Source organism: Pinus tabuliformis, chromosome 6, assembly GCF_031772625.1.
Source record: "Pinus tabuliformis cultivar Carrire ecotype Pingquan chromosome 6, CPIR1, whole genome shotgun sequence".
Lineage (NCBI taxonomy): Eukaryota > Viridiplantae > Streptophyta > Pinopsida > Pinales > Pinaceae > Pinus > Pinus tabuliformis.
Window position 1 is genome coordinate 2,078,605,131 of NC_142292.1, and position 24,267 is coordinate 2,078,629,397.

The window sequence follows — 24,267 nt, forward strand, 5'->3', positions numbered from 1 at the left end:
ACACCTCTATCAGATCTGTTATATCCCTAGCAGCTTAAATGGGATGGGAGATTCACCAGATGGACGTCAAGACTGTTGATTTGTGGTAGCGTCGAATGTGCTCTAAACCCCAAATTGTGTAGGGAGGCCTAGGCACATGCATTCCAAAGAACCCACAAACCGTTTTGGGAAATTCCACCTAGAGACGATTATATTAAAATAATTAATAATTTTAATGGAGCTTCTAAGTCTACACTTAGGAAAATTAAAATATTAATGGGTATTAATCTAATTGTGGATGAATCTTCTAGATAAAGACGAAGATCAAGTCAAAATGATCTAAGCCTTCGATTAGGAGTTAATCTAGGCCATTGGTTGTCCAACAGGAAGATAGAAGAAGGGGCTTGAGGGTCATTTGAAAAATACACCGAGACATCAAGAGATCGAATTTCTGAAGTGAGAAGTTCCCAGGGGGAAATTCTGATCAAAGAGATCTTTTGCAGTAGAGGGGCACGGATAGTGATTCGGAGGAAGATTTCCAAATCCAGAGAGGCAGAAGTAAGAGGCTGAGTTATTCCCAATGCAGGAACTCGCAAGTGCAAGAACTTGCGAGTGCAGGAACTCGCGAGTGCAAGAACTTGCGAGTGCAGGAACTCGCGAGTGCAAGAACTCACGAATGTAGGAACGCGCGAGTGCGGGAAGGTGCGAGTGCAGGAACGCAAATGCAAGAACGTGCAAGTGAAGGAACTCGCGAGTGCAAGAACACGCGAATGCAAGAACTCAAAAGTGTAGGAACGCGACTGCTGGTAACACGAGTGTCAAGGTTGCTTAGAGAATATCTCTACCAGACTTCCTGTTTGGATTGCCAGTTGGGCATCCATAGAAGTACTCAAATTTCACTATTACATAATAAAATAAAACCCTCACTGCTGCACCGGTTTTCCCAAGTTGGGGTTTTTTTGGGGACATTTGTCCAAAAATAATGGTGTCCTATGTGTTCGTATTTCCTTGCTCAATTTCTATGTTTTAGAATCATATTTAATTTGGTGTAAGTTGCTTTAGTAATTTATTTCAATGTTTCAAGAAGAAATTTGAAATAAGTTTGTAATGTAATTTACAATCTAGGTGAAGTAGATTCAGTTGGTTGCAGTAGGATTCCTGAGATTGTTAGATCTAGGAAGTTTCACATGGTATCAGAGTTGTTGATGTGAAACAGGAAGTATTGACCTAGGTTGTCATTGATGTCAATATGGAAATATTCTAGATACTAAAGGATGACATGAAGCCAAGGGGAAGCAGAGCAGATTCATGAAGAGACAGGAACAAGGCCATCAGGATAGCCAAGCCATAAGCAAAGCGGAGTTACCTAAGGAGGCAAATCAAAGCATATCAAAGGATATCAAAGCAAGAGAGGCATTCATATATGCAAGGAGGTCTTTTAAAGACACTGCCAAGCTAGAGGAGCCACATTGGACTAAGAGGAGCTACAGGAGGAGCCATATATATATAGATATATATATATATATATATATATGCGGAAACAGACATATCAGAGCAAGGAGGCATATCAAAGCAAGAGGAGCCACACACATCTATATATATATATATATATATATATATATATATATGCCAAAGAAGAATAGAGCCATGGGAGGCAGCACAGAGAGCTATCGGAGCAATAGAGGACACAAACAGATGGAGGAGCCATATATATGTATATGTCAAATATATATGCCAATGAAGAGGAGCACATAGAGCAAACGAAGGAAACACAGAAACAGAGCGATCAGAGAGCTTATACGCATGCATTTAACAACTATCAGGAGCAAAAATCACATGTATGCGTGCAACTGCACTATCGGGAGCCATCGGAGGAGCAATGGATGCATTTAACAGCAAACAGAGCCATCAGAGCCACAGAGGAAGCAGACAGAGTTATCAGGAGCCATCGGGGGCAAAACTCATATAGATATATCCAGTTACGTTATCGGGCCTATAAAACCCATGTATGCATGCTTTAACACTATCGGAGGCAGAAAGCGGACTTGAAAATATATGCACGGGAGATTTGGGATCCTATCGGGTCTGGCACATCGCATCGCTATGAGGGGTCTATGTTAACGATGAGTCTTGACCCTATGCAACTTGTGATCGCCGATAGCGATTATCACATCGGCACTTCAGAAGTGGGCGCTACAATATGTTAAGCGGCCCCTTTGCGATCGTCGATAGCGATACATATATATGTGGACCCAACGAGCATATAAACCATGGTTTAATACCATATCGCATTCGTCACAATCGCATATGTTATGAAGCCTTACCACACCCAAGCACCGATTGTGATTGCAAGATGGACCCAATGGAACATTATAGACGGCCTTAATATAATATCGCGTCCAGTGGTGGATCGGTCGTCGGCCATCGGCAGTGTCATGAGCCCGACATATAAAGGACCACCGGGAGTTGCAAATCGCCGATTGCGATTTAAGCTGTAGACCCGATACAATTTAGATGCAGGTGTAATATTGCTTGAAGTCCGCACCTTAGTCTTTTGGACTATTTTTATCATATTTTCTGTGTAATTAAATATTTGGCTTGCGCAGGTTGTTTTAGGCCGAAAGGCTTATGATAATTGTTCCGACAGTTCAGGAGGCTAAATCATGGCGATTACGATTGCGATAGAATGTGGTTGTCCGTTAAATGAAGCGGTCCCTGTGTATGCCTGTTATCATGAGAAAACAGGAGTGTTGTTACAGTTTTCTGAATATGTGTCCTCTGCGTATGACTTGGTCCTCGCCATTGAATCAATGTGTCCTATGAGCACGAATAGACAGAGGAAACTGAAATTTGGGAAGCTGAAGAAGCAAGCGAGCACAAAGGAAATGACAATGAGCATTGAGGAAGTCTAAGAGGCGGTGTAAGCGGAAACGAATGGACGAAGGCATGGGAATGTATAAAACAATAAAAACAGAGGATTGTGGGGGCTGTTGTTGTTGTGAAGAACCAGAATATGAGGTAGCAAAAGCAGCAGAGGTGGTTAAGCATTGTATGAAGTTGCTGGTGAACGCTGGTGAAGGCTATTGCAGCGGTTGAACACTGTTGAAGTAGTTGGAGAAAACAACAGAACAGAAAGAGGGTCCAAAATAGCAGAAAGAGGGCCGCAGGGCCAACAGGACAACAGACAGTCAAAGGGGAGAAGTAGCTAGCAGAGAACATAAGCTTGAACAAGAAGTTGTTCTTTATGCAGAGCTTAGTGCAGCTAACAGTAGACTGACTAGAGCTGTGTGAAGACATTATCAGAGAGCATGAAGGCTATTGGAGACTATGCGTGGGCAGTGTGCAGAGTTGTAAAGACTCATTCATAAGAAGACTAGTTGTCATTGATACTGTAGTTTGGAGACTACAGTGAAGCTGTAAATAGACAGAACTCAGCAGAGAAGAGTTCTGAGAGCAGAACATTACTATCAAATGAATCTTGACAAGTAAGAAGGATTGGAGTCCTTGGGGTTGGTGCCTCAGAAGCAAGAAGGATAGGAGTCCTTGGGGCTGGTGCCTCAGAAGCAAGAAGGATAGGAGTCCTTGGGGCTGGTGCCTCAGAAGTAAGTAGGATTGGAGTCCTTGGGGTTGATGCCTCAGAAGTAGGAAGGATTGAAGTCCTTGGGAGTTTCTTCTCCTAAGTCCAAGATTGGTGTCTTGGCGAAATAGAGTTGGTGCTCTCGAGGTGGGAGCCTCACCAAAGTCCAAGTTGGAGCTTGGCAACTTATTGTAACCATCTATATATTGTATCTATTTTACTGCACTGTTTATATTAATAAAAGCATTTATTCTTGCTGTTCATCTTGTGTTCTGAATATATACGTTTTAACTGGTGAAACAATAGTGGGAAAAAGAATACTGATTCACCCCCCCTCTCAATATTTACAACAGGAAGAGCAAATCTAGCACTGAAGCAAGGGCCAACTTGCTGCAGCAAGCAGAAATTTGAATCCCCTGACGGATTTCGCATTTCTAGCCAAGAGGGCTATATTTTCGTGGGTGTCTCTCTCTAAGTGAATTGACGGAGAGGTCAGGTTACCGGATCGAGAATTTGCCAAGGGAAATGGAACCACGCAGATCTAGAGGGGTGTGGTTTTTTGCAGGTTGAGTGTTGGGCAGAAAAGTCGTCAAAAGAAGGAAGCAAATCGCATAGTGAGGGAATACTTCCTCAGTGATTTCTTGCCAAGTAAATCAGTATTTCTCACTTCTTGAGTAGCAGAGGAGAAGTAGACTTACCAGCTCCATCAAGGAGTGCGTAAGCCAGCCTAGAAGCTACGCAGTAAGGAGAAAGAGGGAGTTGTTCGACAATTTTCAGAGGATATGGCAACCAATGGCTTGAGGGGTTAGGACAGGTTGGATGGAGCTTCTAACTACGTCATCCGGAAGGCTAGAATGTCCTTCCTTCTAGATGAGCATGCCCTCAAGACGTATGTTGATAATGTGGTAGTTGTCCCTCCAGACGCAGATCCGCTGAAGAAGTACAGAGCTTAAATGGCAAAGGCCAAGAAGATGATCCTGGATGGAGTCAAGGATCACATGGTGTGCCACATTGCTAGCAGAGCAACTGCTAAGGAGATGTGGGATGCTTTGGCCACATTGTATCAAGGTTGTTTTCAGCAGCGAAAGATGTACTTGGAACAGAAGTTGAGATTTGCGCAGATGCAGAAGGGAGAACGTTTGGATCCATGCCTCACGAACCAAAAGGAGACCCATGATGAGATGTCAGTTGCGAGGCATACACCTCAGGATTTGGAGTTAGTGAGACTGGCCCTAAATTCAATCTCAGATGGGTGGCAAGTCTTTGTCCAGAGTATCCTGGGCAAAGCAGCATTGCCTAATTGGGATGAGATGTGGGCAGCTCTAAAACAAGAAGCGCTGAGGAGAGACCTGGTCAAGGTCAAACTTGATGCAAGCAGCAACAGCATTGGGTCGAAACCCAAAATAGAGGAGGAGGATAATGCAGCCCTTGCATCGAAGGGGTAGTAGGGGCAACAAAGACGAAAGAAGGATGTCTCCACAGTGAAGTGTTTCAGATGTGGTGAGATGGGCCACTATGCATCCTAGTGTCCCTTGAACAAAAAGGACAAGCATGAGAAGCACAATCCTAAGGTTGCGACTGCAAAGATCGAACAGGAGGAGGAGTTCGCCATGATAACCAAGATACCTCTTAGATCATCACCTTGCTACAAGAGCCCATGATTAGTAGTAGCGAGATGGAGGAGTTTTTAGTTGGTGCCATGGAGTGTTAGAGCGACAGATGCACTAGTTAGCAGTGCCACAACTTGAGCAGCGCATAGCAGAGAGGTAGTAGTGCATGGAGGCACAATGCGGAGCTTCAACAACGCACTGGCTTCAGAAGACAACGTGTGACTAGCAGCAGTCAGGCTTTCAACACTGAGGTGTATCCAATCTAACAAGGGCAAAGAGAGTGAGTGTCCTTTCTTTTACTCACTCATCATTGTACATCTTTTGTTGAGAGATGGAGAGCTAGGAATGCATGAGGAAAACATAGCAAGGATGAGGTGGGAAGTGTGTTTTGATCTCTCTCTTGGGTTCTTTGTACATTATCTCTGTAGTCTTCAGGGCACTAGGGCGCCTTGGAGCATCTTCAGTACCAGGTTAGGGTTCATCTCATGGAGACTTTGGAAATTTTGCCAGTGTGATACTAGTTTGTAGAAGATCTTTGTTGCAGCAAGGGTTTTTCATGGTTTTACATAGCTAGGGTTTTGGCGAGGTAGATGATTGTACCAACCTTGGAATAAGGCTATGGTATGTACATGTACTTCTTCTCTACTTCATATATATGTGTGTGTGTGTGTGTGTGTGTGCGAATTTTTCCACTCCAAAATGGTCTCGATAGCAGTTTGATTTTCAGCATTCATTGTCTTCTTGGTTTGGTAAGTTCCAGCACCAATTTGTCATGCTAATTTGACTTAAGTGACAGATGAAATTGTTAAGCATTTTAACATTAATATAGAAGACAATAGGGAAGATTTACTGCTGTAAATCTGCATTAATTATATTTGTTTGAGATCTGATTTTACGAGGGCTGAAACTTTTGGCATATATTTGGTATCCTTACTCTTGAATTGCTTAGTGGATTGGGGTTGAAGTGACCTGAAATAATGTCCACTATTCATTTCTGTAATTTATATATCAAATCAGCCCTAAGGATGAATATTCATAGGGTTTCGATCGCTGAAAGCTCCGGTCTGAGGTGAAATCTCAGACTTGCATTAAAAGTCACAATTATGAATTTTCTACATCAACAATGGTAACTGTGGTGTGGCAGTTTTTGATTGTCTCTTTCACAGATGTGTGAATTGCAGAATAGTGGTGCCCTTTTCTTATGACTATTCTTGTTCACGTTTTACAGTGCATGTTGCAACTATGTCTTGCTTATTGCCCAGGGGCAAGTATACAAATTGCAGATCTGTATGCTGGCTTCAAGGACATCTGGTAGCATGAGTGGTTTTCTGCCTTTTAATTGCCTTCGGTCTCTAGACAGTCCACCATTTCTGTAGAAATTCTTCGTTTATCTTCACACCAATACATTTATCTTTATTTGGTGGCTTCACAATGACAAGGTTGAATGGGAACAATGCCTATACAAGATACACAAACACGCACATTTTGATAATACCTACCAGTCTATGTCTGCTTCTGTTATAAAACTCTTCTTTTTCCTTTTTCCATGTTTTATTTCTTTATTTTCTTTTCTTTTTTAATTAAATGATGGAAACAATAAAACAAATTGCCACAAAGTAGCAAAACTGATTAATATTCGAAAGGTTCAGTTGTAATCAGAAAGGCTTGGAAAAGGGTCTGGCCAAAGGTGGGAATCAGATACTTATCTGCTAGGAAGATTCGTTCCAAACAGTAGCAGAAGTGCACTGAAAGGGGCTCTAGTACCAGTGCTATGAACGTTTATGTTTAATAACTAAAAACTATGAGCAACCAACGTAAATAAAACAGCAAATCCATAAATTAATAGTAATGTATTGAATATGATATGAGCCAATACAAATGTGAAGTACATAAAATTATAAATAGTATATAAAGAGGTGGGTCACACGAAGGCGTGTGAACATTGCAAATTGACATGTCTTTTATTAACTAAGGTTACTTCTCTTTATTGATATTCATTACTAGAACCTTGCTGGATAGAAAAATCCTGGTTTCACATAAGAATCGATAAAAAGAGAATTCTTATTTTCATAAAAAACTTTTGAAATCCAGTAATATGTAATGAAAAAAAATGTTGGAATCCGATAAATAAATAAAATATGAGAGAATCCAATAAATAATGTGACCATAAAGTGTATACACAATTTCACAATAATGCAGAAACAAATCACAATTGACAACCAGACTTAGAACACTGATATCTCACTAGATGAAATTTAAGATACTGTTATCTAAAGCATATGCCATGATTTCAGATCCTGATATCTAAAGTTAATAGTGCATCAATATCTGAGCATTTCCGTAACTAACAGTGTTCACTCAAACGCCTTTGTATAAAAAAACTCTCTTGTTGCAAGAACCTCAATATCATGTTTGAAAATATGAGACAATGAAAGGTGAACATACTGTTGGTTCATATCCTCAAGAATTGCAGATGCTCCTCTAAATATCTGTAAAAAGATCAATCAGTACATAGTGGAGAAGATAATCTAAAAAAGCTCCATCCATACCAAAGTAATTCAGAATAGATTCTTACTGTGCTTCCACAATCCCCATCACCCACTTTACTGTCCCAATCATTTAAAGAATCCTTAATTTTGATCAATTCTTCTGCTGCAGCCTTGATAGAAATTTCAAGAACTCGGCCTTGCACAGTCAATTCCTGAGGCCGACAAACAACCTGTGATAAAAAAACTATCACAGATTCAGAAAATATTCATTAAACTAACAAAACAATGTCATGGGAAAGACACTTTCATCAAGATTTAGAATTTTCTCAAGAAACTAAAAAATGAAAATACAAAAAGAAATGTTCCCGTTCTTAATCAATCCAAAATAGAAACAACAAGCGCTTCAAAAGGCAGTCAATAGAGAAGCACCTGCGCTAATGGCAGAAAATATCCCATAAATTTATGTTCATATATAATGATCTACTATATGGCTCTTGGCCTTCCTTAATCTTCTTACACTACATTTATAATTGTGTGGTATTCTTTACTAGAAAATTAAAAGTCAGAGCAGAAATTATAGAATATAGCCAGATTTATTGAAGAAATGACAGATTAGAACATGAATATGCAAGAGCACTAGAATACCATGAACAGTTTTACCTTTAGTGATGAGAAAAATGTTCACTTGACTCTTTGAGGGGGCAACCTCCAAATGCACAGACCTTGTAATGAATAAAATATATAAATAATATAAATATAATGTAAATGATAATAATCATAAATAATAATTAGTTAAGTAGTAATTAGGTTGAAGAGGCATGTCTAAATGAGACATGACTCCTCATGAAGAGACGCTTGGTATATAAGCAAGCCTCTCGTTCCCATTTGTAAATCATTCATTATCATTATTATTAATTTTTATTTAATATAATATTTATATCCTAAATGGATATCTTGACATTCCAAGTCTTTTAGAGTAATTAATTTATCGAAGGAACTTTGTTCACTTCATGTGATATCAGAGCAATTCGGTCCTCTAGGTTGTTTAACCGGTGCACCTCGTTCTCTGATCCAAGTCTTTGGCTATTGACTCTTCGTCCAATTTATTGTTGTTGCAGTTCAAGCTTTTCGCTAAATATTTGAAAGTTTCTCCTTTTCTCCGTTTTCTAGGCCTTTGGCCATAAAAAAAATTCACCAAAAAAAATATAAGTAAATGAAATAAAAAATAAAAAGAAAAAAAAGTAAAAGGAAAAACAAAACGGATACAAAATCTCATACCAAGTATATTTAAAACTTTTTACGTGGAGAAGCCCATGGTTTTAAAAACAACCCATGGTAATAGCCCATGGTATTTTAAAAGTTAAAGAAAAGACAAGGATACAAAAGCTCTGACGCGAAAGGTAAATATTACATTTTACAGGAGGTTTTAAAAACAACCCATGGTAATAGCCCATGGTATTTTAAAAGTTTAAAAAAAAACAGGGATACAAAATCTCATACCAAGTGATATTTAAAACTTTTTACGTGGAGAAGCCCGTGGTTTTAGAAACAACCCATGGTAATTGCCCATGGTATTTTAAAAGTAAAAGAAAAAGGTGTGATCTAAATAATTTTAATCATTCAAATCTAAAGATAATTTTAATCATTCAAATCTAAAGATTGTGACCTACGTCTCATCCAAATTCTCTGAGAAAAAAAAAATATTATTATAATTATAAAAAAGGATACTATATAAGCCTTATATAGTTACATATGAAAGGAAAAGTGGGTCTCAAAAGAGTATATATAAATTTTATATAATTATAATTTTATAATATATATAAATTAAAATTATATAATATATATAATTTATTTTTATATATGAAAAAAAGTTATTATCATATAAAAAAAATTATTAAAAGAGTGAAAAAAAGAAGAAGAAGAAGAAGAGAATATTTGAAATATATATATATATATATATATATATATTAGATTTTTATAAGAGAGAAGTGGAATATATTTTATAGATTAAGAGAATATATAAAATAAAAATAAAAAAGAAAAAGTAAAAAAAAGAGTGATTTAAAAAGGTATTTAATATTTAAAGACTAAAATGGAGACTAGTAATGAAAGGTTTCCTAAAACCTTTAGTAAAAGTGTTGATACATTATTTAAAATCAAAGGATCGCTCGCAGGAAGAGATATCATAATCACTATCAATCCTGCTTAAAAAGTAATTATGTTAGCCTAAATGTGCTAACCAATTGGTGATTCCTGAATCAAATATAGTTGAAAAGAATACTCTTGGCGAATATGACAAACAATATGACATAAGCAATTTACACCTAAGTATTGGAGATTACCCTTTTACCTCACAATTCACCGTGAAAACCTTATATTCTAAGGATAGTGACATTGTTTTGAGATCACCATGGATGAAAACTCTAGGTTCCTTTATTCTAAATACTAGGAAAAAGTTTTTAACATTTTCTTACACTGAAACCTAATTGAAACCTAACGGATATTTCAAAAGTAATTTCTCAAGAAGGTAAAAAAGTATTACAAAATATGCAAAATGAAATTGACAAAATCACTATTGACAAAATGAAGAAGTTTATCGACTTAAAAACCATAGTGAAAAATTGTTGACGCAAGTTAAGAAACTTAAGAAGGATAAGAAGTCATTAGAAAACCAGGTACAACAACTTATCAAGAAGGAAGCATCAAATGTAGGAATTGAAGTTGATGACAAAACAACAAATACCTATTCAGTGAATGTCACAACTCAAGAAGAAAACAAACAAGTTGAAGAAAAGACGTGCATGGATGTTGCAGTTCAAACAATGAACATCCCCAGTGAATGTTTCATAACCAACTCAACAACATCTTCGCCAAAAGAAAATATAAAAATTGCCGCATGCCCAGTAAGGAGAAATCAAACCAAAAAAGTTCCATATCGACATCTGAATCATGACAATAGACGAATCAACCATGCTACATATTTGAACCATTCAGAACCGAAACAGCAAACTGATGTTCTATAGAATAATGACATAACATCAATCCAGTCCTATGATGACAAGTCGTTACAAAATTTTAGTGATCAATGTACTATATAGAAGATTAATCTGGGATGGTCTGATCCCTTCTTGGTGCGACAATTTTTTTTGTCACTGAGAAGATCATATCAACTTGTATCGACGAGGATGACTATTCAGAGACAAAAAGACTTTCAAAGCAGAAAAAGAGATCAAGCCTTTTTCATCAACAAGCTCTGAGGACAAAGCTATTTGAGGAAGAAGGCAATGTAACGAATAAAATATATAAATAATATAAATATAATGTAAATGATAATAATCATAAATAATAATTACTTAAGTAGTAATTAGGTTGAAGAGGCATGTCTAAATGAGACATGACTCTTCATGAAGAGACACTTGCTTGGTATATAAGCAAGCCTCTCGTTCCCATTTGTAAATCATTCATTATCATTCTTATTCATTTTTATTTAATATAATGTTTATATCCTAAATGGATATCTTGACATTCCAAGTCTTTTAGAGTAATTAATCTATCGAAGGAACTTTGTTCGCTTCAGACCTCCAGTTACAATATACTTCACAAGACATCTCATTACATTGCTCCTAATACTTTATACAACTGTCTACCTGCTAACAACATTATAGAGAAGGAACTTTCTAGTAGGTGAAACCCTCTAGTAAGCCTTCTTACAATTATTGCCTTCACATTATTACATATTACATGGGCCTTATTTACTAGGGATGACCTCCGTACATGGCAACCTATCTATCTACTTAAGGGGATTACAGTAGGACTGTAACAAACAAGGTTTGTTATAGCAGTTTAAACATTCCAGAAGACTTGGAATATGAAGATCTCCATTGAAGATACAAGAATATATATTAAAATGTATGAATGAGAATATGATGTTACAAATGAGAGTGAGGGCCTACTTATATACCCTAGGCAGGTGTCCATGTATGACCAGTCATGTCCTTAAGGACATACCTCTTCATTAACTAATTAATCATTATTTATGATATGTTATTATTATCTATATTTACATTATTTATATCTATATTTTATTCATAACATTGCATTCCTCCTCAAAAAGCTTTGTCCTCAAAGCTTGTTGATGAAAAGGCTCGATTCCTTTTTTCATTTTGAATGTCCTCGCGTCTTGGAACTATCATCTTCGTTGATACAAGTTAATATGATCGTTGGAGTGATATATAAAATTGTCGCACGGAGGAAGGATCTGACCATTCTAAATTAATTTTCTGTGGAATCTTTCAATAACTGGAAACTTGTGATGAATTGTTATCACTGGACTAAGTTTTGCGCACTTCAGTGTCCTTCAGAACATAAGTTTGTTGTTTATGTTCTGAGTGATGTAGATCCATAGATTGATTGAGATGTCTATTCTTGAGATTCGGATGTAGATAAGGAGTTCTTTTGGCTTGTCTTTTCCTTATCATTTGTGTGGTGAGATTCTGATTTAGTTCAGATTTTGATGTGGCCGAGTTCGTTACAGAATCTTCACTTGGATTTTTCGTCATTTGAATTGCAATTTCTGAATATGTTTTCCTTTCAACGGGGTTTGTCATCTTCTTGCGTTCTAATATTGACTAGCTCGGTATTCGTCCATTTTTCTTCAACTTGGACGATTATGTTTGAAGACTTCGATATGTCTTTCATGTTGAATTCTTCTAGTTTGTTTTTCAGAGATTTCTTGTCTTTTTTAAATTTCTTAATTTGCGTCAATAATTTCTCATTGTGGTCCTTGAGGCAAGTAACTTCTTTATTTGTCAATTTCTTTTTGCATATTTTGTAGTACTTTTTAAACTTGAAAAAATATTTTTTGAAATATCTTGTATGTCTTCTGGTGTTACTAAATTTGGTTTCAATGTAACATCTTGTAGGGTTATTTTTTTCTTTTTGTATGAAAAGGTCAAAAACTTCTTTTTCATATTGAGAATGAAAGAACCTAGAATTTCCATCTAGGGTGAACCCAAAATAATGTCACCTTGATCATTCCATAGTGTTTGAACTAAGAATTGTGATATGAATGTATAATCTCCAATGTTTAATTGTAAATTGGTTAAGTCATAATTTTTATTGCCAAAACAGTGTAATTTTTCGATTATATTTGACTCTGGAATCACTAATTGGTTTGCGATTTAGGCTTTATATAAATTTTATCTTCGACCAATCAGATAGCAATAGTGAAATCTTTCCCTATAATAGATCCTTTAATTCTAAATAGCATTGAAGCATAATTAGATGACGTTTCCAAAAATCTCCCTTCAATCATCTTTCCTTCCATTGAATTTGTGATCGTGGTTATTTTCAATTACCTTAAAATTTAATAGTAATCCACTTTTACCTTTAATAATAATAAGAAATTTTATAAAAAATAGTCTCCGCTCTTTCTTTTATAATAATACCTTATAACTTCCCTTAAACAATCCTTTAATAAACCTTCATTTGTTCCTTATAATCTTTATGAAAACCCTTTCTAACTTTTAAAATATAAAGTTTAATATATCTTTTTTATTATATAACACCTTTAATATCTCCTTAAAAAATTTGATGAGAGTAACTCTACAAATGGGTTTTAAATCCAATCGTCAAGATTTTTGACTTTTGATATACAAAATTGAATGTGGATTTACTGAACCAGTGATTTAGCAACATGACAGAATGTTGTTCCAATGGATAATTTGAAGGATGATAGTAATCGATGGCACTGTATTGTGCCAACTTGGATGATAAACAAACTCACAAATCCTTGATACAATTACCACTACAATTCCGGATGGTGATGGTGGTGTGTAGGACGAATAACAGGAGAGAGACGTCATTTTGTTGTGGGACGATGGAAGTTACATAGAAGTCGACACTACGCAACGTCTGTTGTAGTGGGACAATGAGTAAGGGAGAACAAACAGTTGTTTAGTGCATCGGTTGTGCAGCTCCGCAACAGCTTTGCAGGGTAGCAGCATGCGGCTACGAAAGGCGGGTGGCTGAATAAGGCGAACGTGGGGACAAAGTGAAACAAGTTGGTGGTTGTGGTGCTTGGGCATGTCAGCTTGTTGTGGCAGCTCTGTCGTTGCAGTTGCTCCACCGTGGCGACAGCCACTACGAACGGTGAGTGCAACGATGGTGGTAAGATTGGAATGTTCACGTCTAGTCGCTATAGTGAAACGCTATTGTTGGTCAGCGATGACGACGATGGTGACGGTTCTAGGAAATGTTGATTTGGGGTAGCATTGGATGTGCTCTAGCCACGAAAATTGGTGGAGAAGCTAAGGCACATGATATCTCCAATACCCAGAAAGGTTTTGGGCAAATTCTAAACAGTTTGGGAGATATTAAAATAATTAATATTTTTAATGGAGTCCCTAAGTCTAAACTTAGGGAAAATAAAATATTAATGTGAATTAATATAAAACTGTGTTAGAATGGTCCAAAAGTCATGGATCAAGCCAGATCTAATCTTATTCATTGATTAGGGACTTAATCTCGGCCGTCGATTTGTCAACAAGAAAAATATAAGAGGCTTGAGGGTCACTTGAAAAACACACCAAAAGATCAAGATTTCGACTTTTTGGGGCTAGGTTTGCTGAGAAAGTTGAGAGAGTGATCAGGAGTTGTAGCTAAGGGGCAGTGAATACAAAAGCAGAGAGGCAGAGATAATGTTGGGAGGAACTACCGAAACAGCCAGGAAAGCTGACGTGGAGAGCAGAAGCCAGAACTGTCGGGAAAACTGCCGAAACAACCGGGAAAGTTGACGTAGAGGGCAGAAACCGGAACTACCAGGAACAGCCGGAACTGCCTGGAAAGCTGACGAAGAGGGCAAAAGCTGGAACTACTGGGAACACTGATGCAGAGGGCAGAAGAGGTTGACATAGTCCCTAGAGGTTGACGCTGGGGTTTTTCGTGGGGCAGATTGGAGCTAAGGAGCTACCAGAGTGTTTATTCGGGGTTTCAGCCAGACATTTGTCTCCAAAGGAGAGGTACTACTACTAATATTATTCTTTATTGGATGAGCGGTTTTGGCACCCAGATTGTATTCAGAAACTGCATAATAATAAAACCCTCAGATAGCTGCACCAGTTTTCCCACATTGGGTTTTCCCAGGGACATTGGTCTAAAAACAACGGTGTCACTTGTGTGTTTGTTTTGTTTCCTTCAGTTGATGATCTGTAATGTGTTGAGCATGTACTTGTATTTATTTCCAGTATTTACAGGGTAAATAACTTGTTAATTAACAAAACAAGTAGGTAGGAATAAATCAAAAAGTACATTAAGGGTTTCTAACGGGTTAGACTTAGAAATTCCAACAGGAAAACGGGCGAGTAGGAATTCGGTTGGTAAAGAAGGTGAGGTTGAACACGGACAGTGGACCACTGTGGTTTTAGTTGGTTATCGAAAGTCGGGGTCACGGCTCAGTGTTTGTGGTGGCGGTCTAAGGTCTGGTTGGCTCCTTTGTTTTGCTTTTTATTTACTTATTTAGTTTCTTGAATTTTACTATATTATTTTAATTTTATTTTTTTAACTTCGTTTTCTTTTTTGTTTGGAATTATTTTTCCATATATATTCTCTGTTGAAAAATGTAACTAAGTTTGGTCTTCATAAAATGTATTTGTCAAAAGAATTTTTATTATTGTTACAATGACTTATTAAAGCATGGTTTTCATGCTTCGGTCATCATTTTATTAGTCAAAGTCCCCATTGTGAACTCCTAGGATTAATAGTCATTAGAGTCATTGTATATTTTATGAGACCCTTCTTGGGCTTTAGAACAATGTAAAAAGAATTATTTTTCAATCAAAAATGAATTATGTAACCTCCACACTAAGTCGGCCTCAAGAAAGGTAATTCGACCCCATTGGAATGCTATATATAATAGAAGGCAATTCGAATTCATTTGGTGCATCTCACTCTCTCACACATAGTTCGATATCTAAAGCTGGAATTTGGGAAAAGTGCGAAGGTGAAGGAGGCTAAGAGGAGTGTGATTTTGGTCAAGAAAGAAGGGGAGGGAAAAATCAAAGCTTTGGGATCTCTCTCTCTCTCTCTCTCTCTCTCTCTCTCTCTCGTGTGGGCTAATTTAGGAGATCGAAGTCTCCTTGTCAAAGTTGAAGTTGTTGCTGCTACTTGTTGATGTCGGAAGTTGCCAAGTCAAAGTTGTTGGAGTCGAAGTGTTGTTGCTACTAGGTCGAATGTTGGATCGAAGAAGGAAAGGTTGGCTTGGTGTGGAAGAGGTTTGTGTCTAGGTTGAAGAGTCTCAAGAAAAGCTATTGAAGGAAGAGATTTTGACTGGGTTTTCCCCTAGATAGGGGTTTTTCGCTCGCAGGGTTCCTACATCTTGTGTCTTGTGTTTTTCTGACCTTCATGCACACATAATTTGGTAATTGCTTGATGAAAGATAATATAACAAATAAGTAAAAGAATCCAACATAATTCACAAGTAATTATCAAGAGAGAGAAATCTAACCCTGATTCTACTAGCATTGATTTCTCGACATGGTATCAGAGCTAAGATCGAAGAAGATTGAAGATCACTTCGTTGGCTTGAAGGAAATGATTACTCCCTCTATGATAAGAATGGGATTCAATTCTACAGGGAGATGGATCAAGCGGATTGTCTACTACTTATTCAACAAGGTCAAAATTCAAGGCTTCTTAGCTACACTTACAAGATCACTTAATGATGATCATGCGTGGACTATTGACAACAAAGCATCTACGCATATGATAGGGAAGAGTAAACAACTTCACACTCTATCAAAGGAATCATCTTCTCATGCAGTGGAATTGGGAGACAACAAAAAAAACTATGTTGTTAAAGGCCTGGGATCAACATCATTGAAGCCAAAGAATGGAGCTAAGATGAAGAAGGAGGAAAAAGACAATTTAAGGATCTATTGAAAGGAATCTAAGGAACCTCAAGAAGTTGATTAAAGGATCATATAAGGAGACCTTATAAGGAAAGAAGCTTACTATCTTCAAGGACAATGTCTAACACAATAAAGGGAGAGAACAAATTAGAAGGAGCATCCAATTACAATGCTTGGAAGAAGAGGATAGATCTCATCCTTGAAAAGAATAAAGTCTTGGATCTAGTAAAAAGAAAAGTGAAGAAGTCTACAAAATCAAGAAGTCTAAAGGGCCAAGAAAGAAGGGACAAGGATCAAGCAAACTTTGCCAAAGAAGTTTCACCAAAGAAGAACATGATGGAAGGACCCGAAGTCAAGGACCTATTTGCTAGGAACTCTTAGGGACTCTATCCCTTGCATATCCTTCTACTCTAAGTATCCCTCAAGCTTGGAGGGAGCCCTTACCAACTTCCAAAGATAAGTATCTTATTACCTTTTATTTTTTAGTTTAACTTACTTATATAAGTTTTTTTGCATTAAATACTAATCACATTTTCATATTTTCCTTGTTTAGGAAAGACTTGTTGAATACTTGAACATGGAAGAAGGCTTCACAAGACAAAGCATTGGAATTACAAGGTTTGTTAAGAAACAAAGGTATGTCTTAAACTATAAGTTTTTTTCTCTCTTCATGATATTCATTCTTGATAAACTATTACTAACATCATTGTGTCTAGCTCTCCTGAATCATAAAGATTCTTGATTGGGTGATTCATCATTAGATAAATCTACCCTCCTCATATCTTTGATTACTCTTGGGGAACCCTATAAAGGTTCTCTGTGAAAACCCTAACTTAAGAGTATGTTGATGATTATGTGTGGAACCCTAGCCTACCTAAGGTTATTGATGAAGTCTAAAGAAAATGTCTGATGCTTTGATCATGTCATGTTTGAGGTGTTGGTATGGGTATGGAAACCCTAACTTGTTAGGGTTGAATGGTAATGTCTAAAATCTTGAACCTTTGAAGTATTGGTAATTTAGGGTTTGCTATGTTTCGTAACCCTAAATCATTAAGGTTTGGTAGGGTGTATAAGAAGGACCCTTATAATGTCCTAGAAATGAAATCCTTGGCATGTGTGTGTTTGTCGAATCAAACCCTAGTCTGATCAAGTTTGTTATATGTCTAACTTTTATTGATATTTGTATCTTTGGGTTTGACTAAAACATGTTATGATATGCTTATACATGATGATGGAATCCTAGTGTATGAGTTGACCTAATCATTGATGTCATGAGTCCTAGGGTTTGGAACTAATCCCTAGTTGAAGTTTGACATTCTAGGATGATATTGTTTGTGAATTCTAGGGTTTTGTAGCTAAACTTTAGTAGAAGTTAAATTCACTAGTATATGATTTGACAAATCTGGGATTTATGAAAGGATGATAAAACCCTGAAATTGTAGTGTGATCAGTTTGATTGTTGAAAATTAGTAAATGAAAATCTAGGATTTACATCAAACCCTAGTAGAAGCTAGTCATGTTGTTGATTGAGTTGTAATTGGTTTTGATTGTTGAATCGCATGTATGAAGTCTAGGGTTTGTATGAAATCCTAGTAGGATGTCTAACATATGAATTTTTAAAGTTCTTAGATGTATTGTTACACTGGTCTCTAGGGTTTTCTATATGTTATAAAAGAGTTTGTCATATCTCTGAAAGAAATTTTAAATCGCTAGATATAACGAGATTGATACCTTTTGATGTGAATTAGGGTTTGTAATAAAACCTCGACAAGAAGTTGAAGTATAGAAATAAACTCTCTTGTTGATTATGTCTATAAAGTCTAATGCTTCCATAATTGTATGATTTTGATGAGGTTAACTTCATGCTTATATAGATCTGCTTGTACTTGCTATCTAAGTTGTGCAGGTACATAATCTTCAAGATGGTGAAGATGTTCGTAAGCAAAGTTGATATCATAAGCATGACGAAGAAAGTTATATGAATGATGATGGTCATGATAACTCTGATGAGAAGGATGAAAGCCATGAAAGATTCTCCGATGTCGTAGAAAAGAAGTTGATCTTCCTAGGTTAAGAAGGAGCTTGGGTATATTCCTTGTATAGGAATGATTAGATCCTCCCTGGTTAAGAGGGAGTGATGGATATGGTTCTCTACTTCATGTGTCATGCACTAGACCAGGACTAACAACTATAAGTCTTAGTGAAGGCCATAAGTGAGAGAAGGACACATCACTCTTGTCTTCATGGAAACAAGTCCCGAGTTGAGAGGGAGGACATACTATAGTCATGATGGACACCTTGAAATAAGAAATTGGAGAATGTATTTTAAGGGGATGCTAAGATAAGAAAAGCCAGATCTATTTGACGAATATGTTGTTGCATGTGAAGTAGGAAAGGAAGATGTATGATTAAGGAATCTTCTGTCAAGATTCGTTTGAAAGTCCTACTATGATTGAGAAGCAACATCAGTTGTCTGGAATACCCCAGAGGTTTGTGTTTACTTATGTACATTTGAAAGTTTGTTACTAATTGGGGTTGTGTTTGTACAGGTAAATATCTCAAAGGTTTGATAGCATGTTTTACATGCTTAGTGTTATCAATCAATTTGATTGGGAGAGATTTGTTGTTACCAATCTGTTTGATCGGGGAGGATTTGTTACCGATTGTAATAATCGGGAAAGTTGAGGCTTTTTGTGTGAGACACATTGCCTGGGAGGACATCTGGTCGGCACTTTGTGTTGATGTCTAGTTCCCAAAGTAGGGAGGGTGGCATTGGTCATGGAGCTCTGACCTTGGAGACACACCTAGATCCCTAGGTTGATGGTTAGTAGTAAACCTGATGATTCTTAGAGAGGTTGAAAGCTTTAGCTCATCTTAGTCCCACTCGGATAGATTTCCATGGTCAAGAATCTAGTCTGTGGCATTGTAGTGCCTAAACTGTTGAGAGACCCTGGATAGATTGCCCTGGTCAGGAATCTAGTCCATGGCATTGTGGTGCCTAAACTCTTCATAGTTGGTATAGTTTCAGATCTTCCTTATGAATACCTCCCTAGTTAAAAGGGAGTGTTGAAAAATGTAACTAAGTTCAGTCTTAATAAAATGTATTTGTCAAAAGATTTTTTATTATTGTTACAATGACTTATTAAAGCATGGGTTTCATGCTTGGGTCATCATTTTATTAGTCAAAGTCCCCATTGTGGATTCCTATGATTAATAAAGAGTCATTAGAGTCCTTGTATATTTTATGAGACCCTTCTTCAGCTCTCGAACGACGTAAAAAGAATAATTTTTGAGTCAAAGATGAATTATGTAACCTACACACCAAGTCAGCCTCAAGAAGACCAAGTCAGCCTCAAGAAAGGTAATTCGACCTCATTTGAAGGCTATATATACAAGGTAGTTCGAATTCAATTGGTGCATCTCACTCTCACACATTTCGATATCCGAAGTTGGAATCTGGGAAAAGTGCGAAGGTGAAGAAGGAGGCTACAAGGACTGTGAGTTTGGTCAAGAAGGAAGGGAAGGACAAAATCAAAGCTTTGGGATCTCTCTCTCTCTCATGTGAGCTAATTTAGGATATTGAAGTCTCCTTGTCAAAGTCGAAGTTGTTGCTGATGCCTATTGATGTCGGAAGCTGCCAAGCAGAAGTGTTCGTGCTACTAGGTCAAAGGTTGGATCAAAGAAGGAAAGGATAGCTTGGTGTGGAGGATATTTGTGTCTAGGTTGAAGAGTCTCAATAAAAAATATTTAAGGAAGAGATTTTGAATGGGTTTTCCCCTAGATAGGGGTTTTTCCCTGGCAGAGTGCCCACATCTTGTGTCTTTTGTTTTTGTTATCTTCATGCATGCATAATTTGGTAATTGCTTGATGAAAGATAATATAACAAATAAGTAAAAGAATGCAACATAATTCACAAGTAATTATCAAGAAAGAGAAATCTAACCCTAAGTCTACTAGCATTGATTCCTCAACATTCTCCTCTTTTTCTTTTTATAATCTTTCTTCCTTTTTTTTAAATATATTTTGTTATTTTACTTTTCTTAATAAAAAAATATTTTTCTTTTTAAATTCTATTTTTTTTATAATATTAATTTCTTTTTTAATGGCCAAAGGCCTAAAATGGTGAAACTAAGAATAGAGAAACTCCACATGGCACAGATGATATAGTGAAAGGCTTCAATCACAACGACAACAAAGTTGATGAATTTCAACGATCAAAGACCTAGATCAGAGAACAAAGCTCTTGTGCAGTAGTTGAGCAACCAGAGGATCGAACAGCTTTGATACCAATGTAACGAACAAGGTTCATTATAGCAGGTTAAACATTCCAAAAGACTTGGAATATGAAGATCTCCATTGAAGATACAAGAATATATATTAAAATGTATGAATGAGAATATGATGTTACAAATGAGAGTGAGGGCCTGCTTATATACCCTAGGCAGGTGTCCATTTATGAACAATCATGTCCTTAGGGACATACCTCTTCATTAACTAATTAATCATTATTTATGATGTGTTATTATTATCTATATTTACATTATTTATATCTATATTTTATTCATGACAAGGAACCTAACATGCCCTCCCCCTTAGAAAGAAACATTGTCCTAAAGGCTAGAGAAGAGGGAATTGGTGAAATCTGGACGAAATATCCTCAAGAGTGTTGGGTTTTCATCCAACAACCAATAGCAAACTCGGGGGTTTCCATCCTGGGGCTATAGAAGTTGGGAACTAAGTTCTCCAAACCTCATCGACATAAAATATCAACAATCCAAGATGTCCCCAAATGGTCTCCTCTTCCACTTTAATAGATCTCATGGACTCCTCTAGAAGCCTTCATTTTATTATTATTTTAATCACTTACTACCTTTTCCCTCCTTTTATTTAATTTAAATACCTTTTTAATTTGGGAAAATGGTAAATCTGCCACAATCCCTCCTCAGGGCACTAACAATCATTTCCCACCATCTCATCCAGTAGATCTTTTCGTTTTGGTTCCAACGAGCTATTACACTAAGGTATTCTGCAAAGTATTCCTCTCGAAATGCCACCTTAATTGTAATTAAGTGAGTTAAGCTCAATAATAACCTGATTTCTAAAAGTTATCGGAATGCAACGAAAAAAAAAGGCAACTTGTGCATATCATGGAATGTGCCAAGAGCATGTCATCGAACTCAATAAAAACTCCTCAAAACCCCATAAAGCCCCTTCATAAGCCCCTCAGCTTACTGATGGAATAACCCTACTCTTGTGATAGTTGTTGTTGAGAAATCTAGGGAATAGCAATTAAGTGATTTCTCTTTGATTAGTAACTGCTTGTGAGTGCTTTTTACCTCTTTAGATTGGAAATTCTTTTACTTAGGTTATTAGTTTTCTTCTTCATCAAACAGCTACCAATGCATGAACATAAATAGACAAGAGACATAGAATGTAGGATAATAGCCAGGGCCAAATCCTCTCACTCTTTGAGAGGAAAACCCACCAATATTCTTATAGAGATTCCAATTGACGAATACCAAGACCAAGACCCTTGACCTATTTGCCACTCCAAGACCAAGACACAAGTTCTCTTGACAGTCAACCTTTTTCTCTTTTCCTCTTCTCGACTCCTCTTCCACTTCGACCTTCTTAGCACCGAGACATTATCACCATCGAGATCTCATTACTGTCATGACATCAAGATCTCCTTACTGTGATGACAGCGAAACCTTCTCACTGTAGTTATACCAAATCCTTCTTACTGTGATGACAACAATACCTTACTCTAGAGACAATGATCTCTTCTTACAATGGTGGCACTAAAACAAAGATTGCACCAAGACTGTGGTAGCATGTCATTGTGGTAGCACCGAGACCCTTTCATTGTTGATAGCACCGAACCATCTCATCTGAAATAGCACTAAACCATACTATGATATATCACCGAAACTCTGTCTATAATATCCATTGTAATCCCACAGTAATCCGCACTATAATCTGTATTGTAATCCGCACTATAAGCTCTTTAATTAGTCTGAGATTCTCTGTGTTATGATGCTTGACCAAATTGCAAACTTACAGACCACCGAAAATTTGTCTTCTAAAATAGGTTGAGATGCCTATTTATACTTGTTTGCCATCATAATTAAGTCGACATGACTGTAAGCTCAACTGACGTGTCATTTGGAATTTGCAATAATCTTTTTGAAGCCGACATGAGGAGGATACTTCACTTGGTCTTGGAGGGCTTATCCTATACATATTAATGACTCATACACAATTGTGATATGCCCAAGAAGGGTCCTTCATACATGAGTAGACTCAATTTGACTTTTATCTCTAGATGACAAATCCTAAAGGCTCACAATGGGAGCCATCACGAAAATAAAATTACTTGCTCATGAAACCCATGAGACAAGCATAATAATAATTTTATTTTTCTTCTTTTCATCAATTACATAAAAATCACAATTACACATGACATTATGAAGACCGAGCCTAGTTACACTTTTCAACACTCCCTCTTAACTAGGGAGGTATTCATAATGGTGCTTGGTCATTCTCAATCTGAAGAATTTCTAATAAGAAGATTCGAATTGGTAACCTGTCTGTACATCATCATAACAACCAACATTGTCACATAGCAAGGCCTTGACTAACAGCTCTATCTCTCCATGAGATCTAAGCACAATGTTGAGGAGACCAATGATGTATAGACACCCTCATCATTGTCTCTCTCCGAACATACCCCACCCGGGCTCTCAGGGTGTGTTCCACCACGACTATTCTTATCTTGGATTCTCACTCCTCAAAGAATATCGGTCCTCTACGACTACTCTTATCTTGGATGCCTTAATACATCCTCAAAGAGCATCGGATGTCAGATGTTTACCCAATCCTCAATTTTGTCTTCCCAAGTGAAGACAAGAATGATGTGTCTATCTCTCCCTCTTAATTAGGGAGGACATGTCTATTCCAATAAAGGAATGTACTCATTCCTACGGAAGGAATGTACCTAAGCTCCCTCTTGGCTGAGAAATTTCCAAGTTTCTTCCAAGTAAGCAACTTGTTTCCAGGCTCCCTCTTAATTAGAGACCTACAACAGCTCCTCAGGTGGATGATGGGACAAACAACTACGTGAAGAACTCCTCCTCACAATGTCATGAACTTCTTTGATCTACGAGTCTTCATGATTAGGACTTCTACATAGGGCACCGACCATCCCTCACTTTCATCCATGAGTCAGCCATGTCATCATCTGAAAGTGATCCATTAGTCCATATTTGGCCTTCATTCATGCCATGCTGCCTTCTTCATGCCATGTTTACTTAAGGATCTTTCATCCTACTACATGTGCATTGGTGGAGGAAGACATCCATAGATCTTCCCTCGACAGCCCTGCATAAACCCATCCAAATATAAAAATAAAGGAATGAACATTAAAATCAACATTACCTTTGTAATGGTCTTTGTTATGAATATAATTTATAACAAATAAATAAAAAAGATAAATGTAAATATTAAATAATCAAATATTGGTTATGTTAAATAGTCATTAAGTTAAGTGAAAAGGCATGTCTAAAAGACATGCCCAGTCACGAAATGACACCTGCTTAGGTATATATGCAGGTCCTAATTGTAAAAATTTTACATCACTTGTACATTTTTATATATAATAAATTATTATTACAAATACCTCTTATGTATTTTTACATTCAAGCCTA

General features: G+C 37.0%; 1 protein-coding gene across 1 annotated transcript in view; it reads right to left on the reverse strand.

Annotated features, from left to right (window-relative positions):
• LOC149267565 (putative 3,4-dihydroxy-2-butanone kinase) overlaps positions 1 to 24,267 on the reverse strand; it is a 376,959-nt gene that overhangs the window by 81,364 nt on the left and 271,328 nt on the right. The window contains exons 15-16 of the mRNA XM_089433400.1: positions 7,742 to 7,885; positions 7,612 to 7,655 (exon numbers count right to left, since the gene is read on the reverse strand). Of these exons, the coding sequence (XP_089289526.1) occupies positions 7,612 to 7,655; positions 7,742 to 7,885 (188 nt within the window). The remainder of the gene's footprint in view (positions 1 to 7,611; positions 7,656 to 7,741; positions 7,886 to 24,267) is intronic.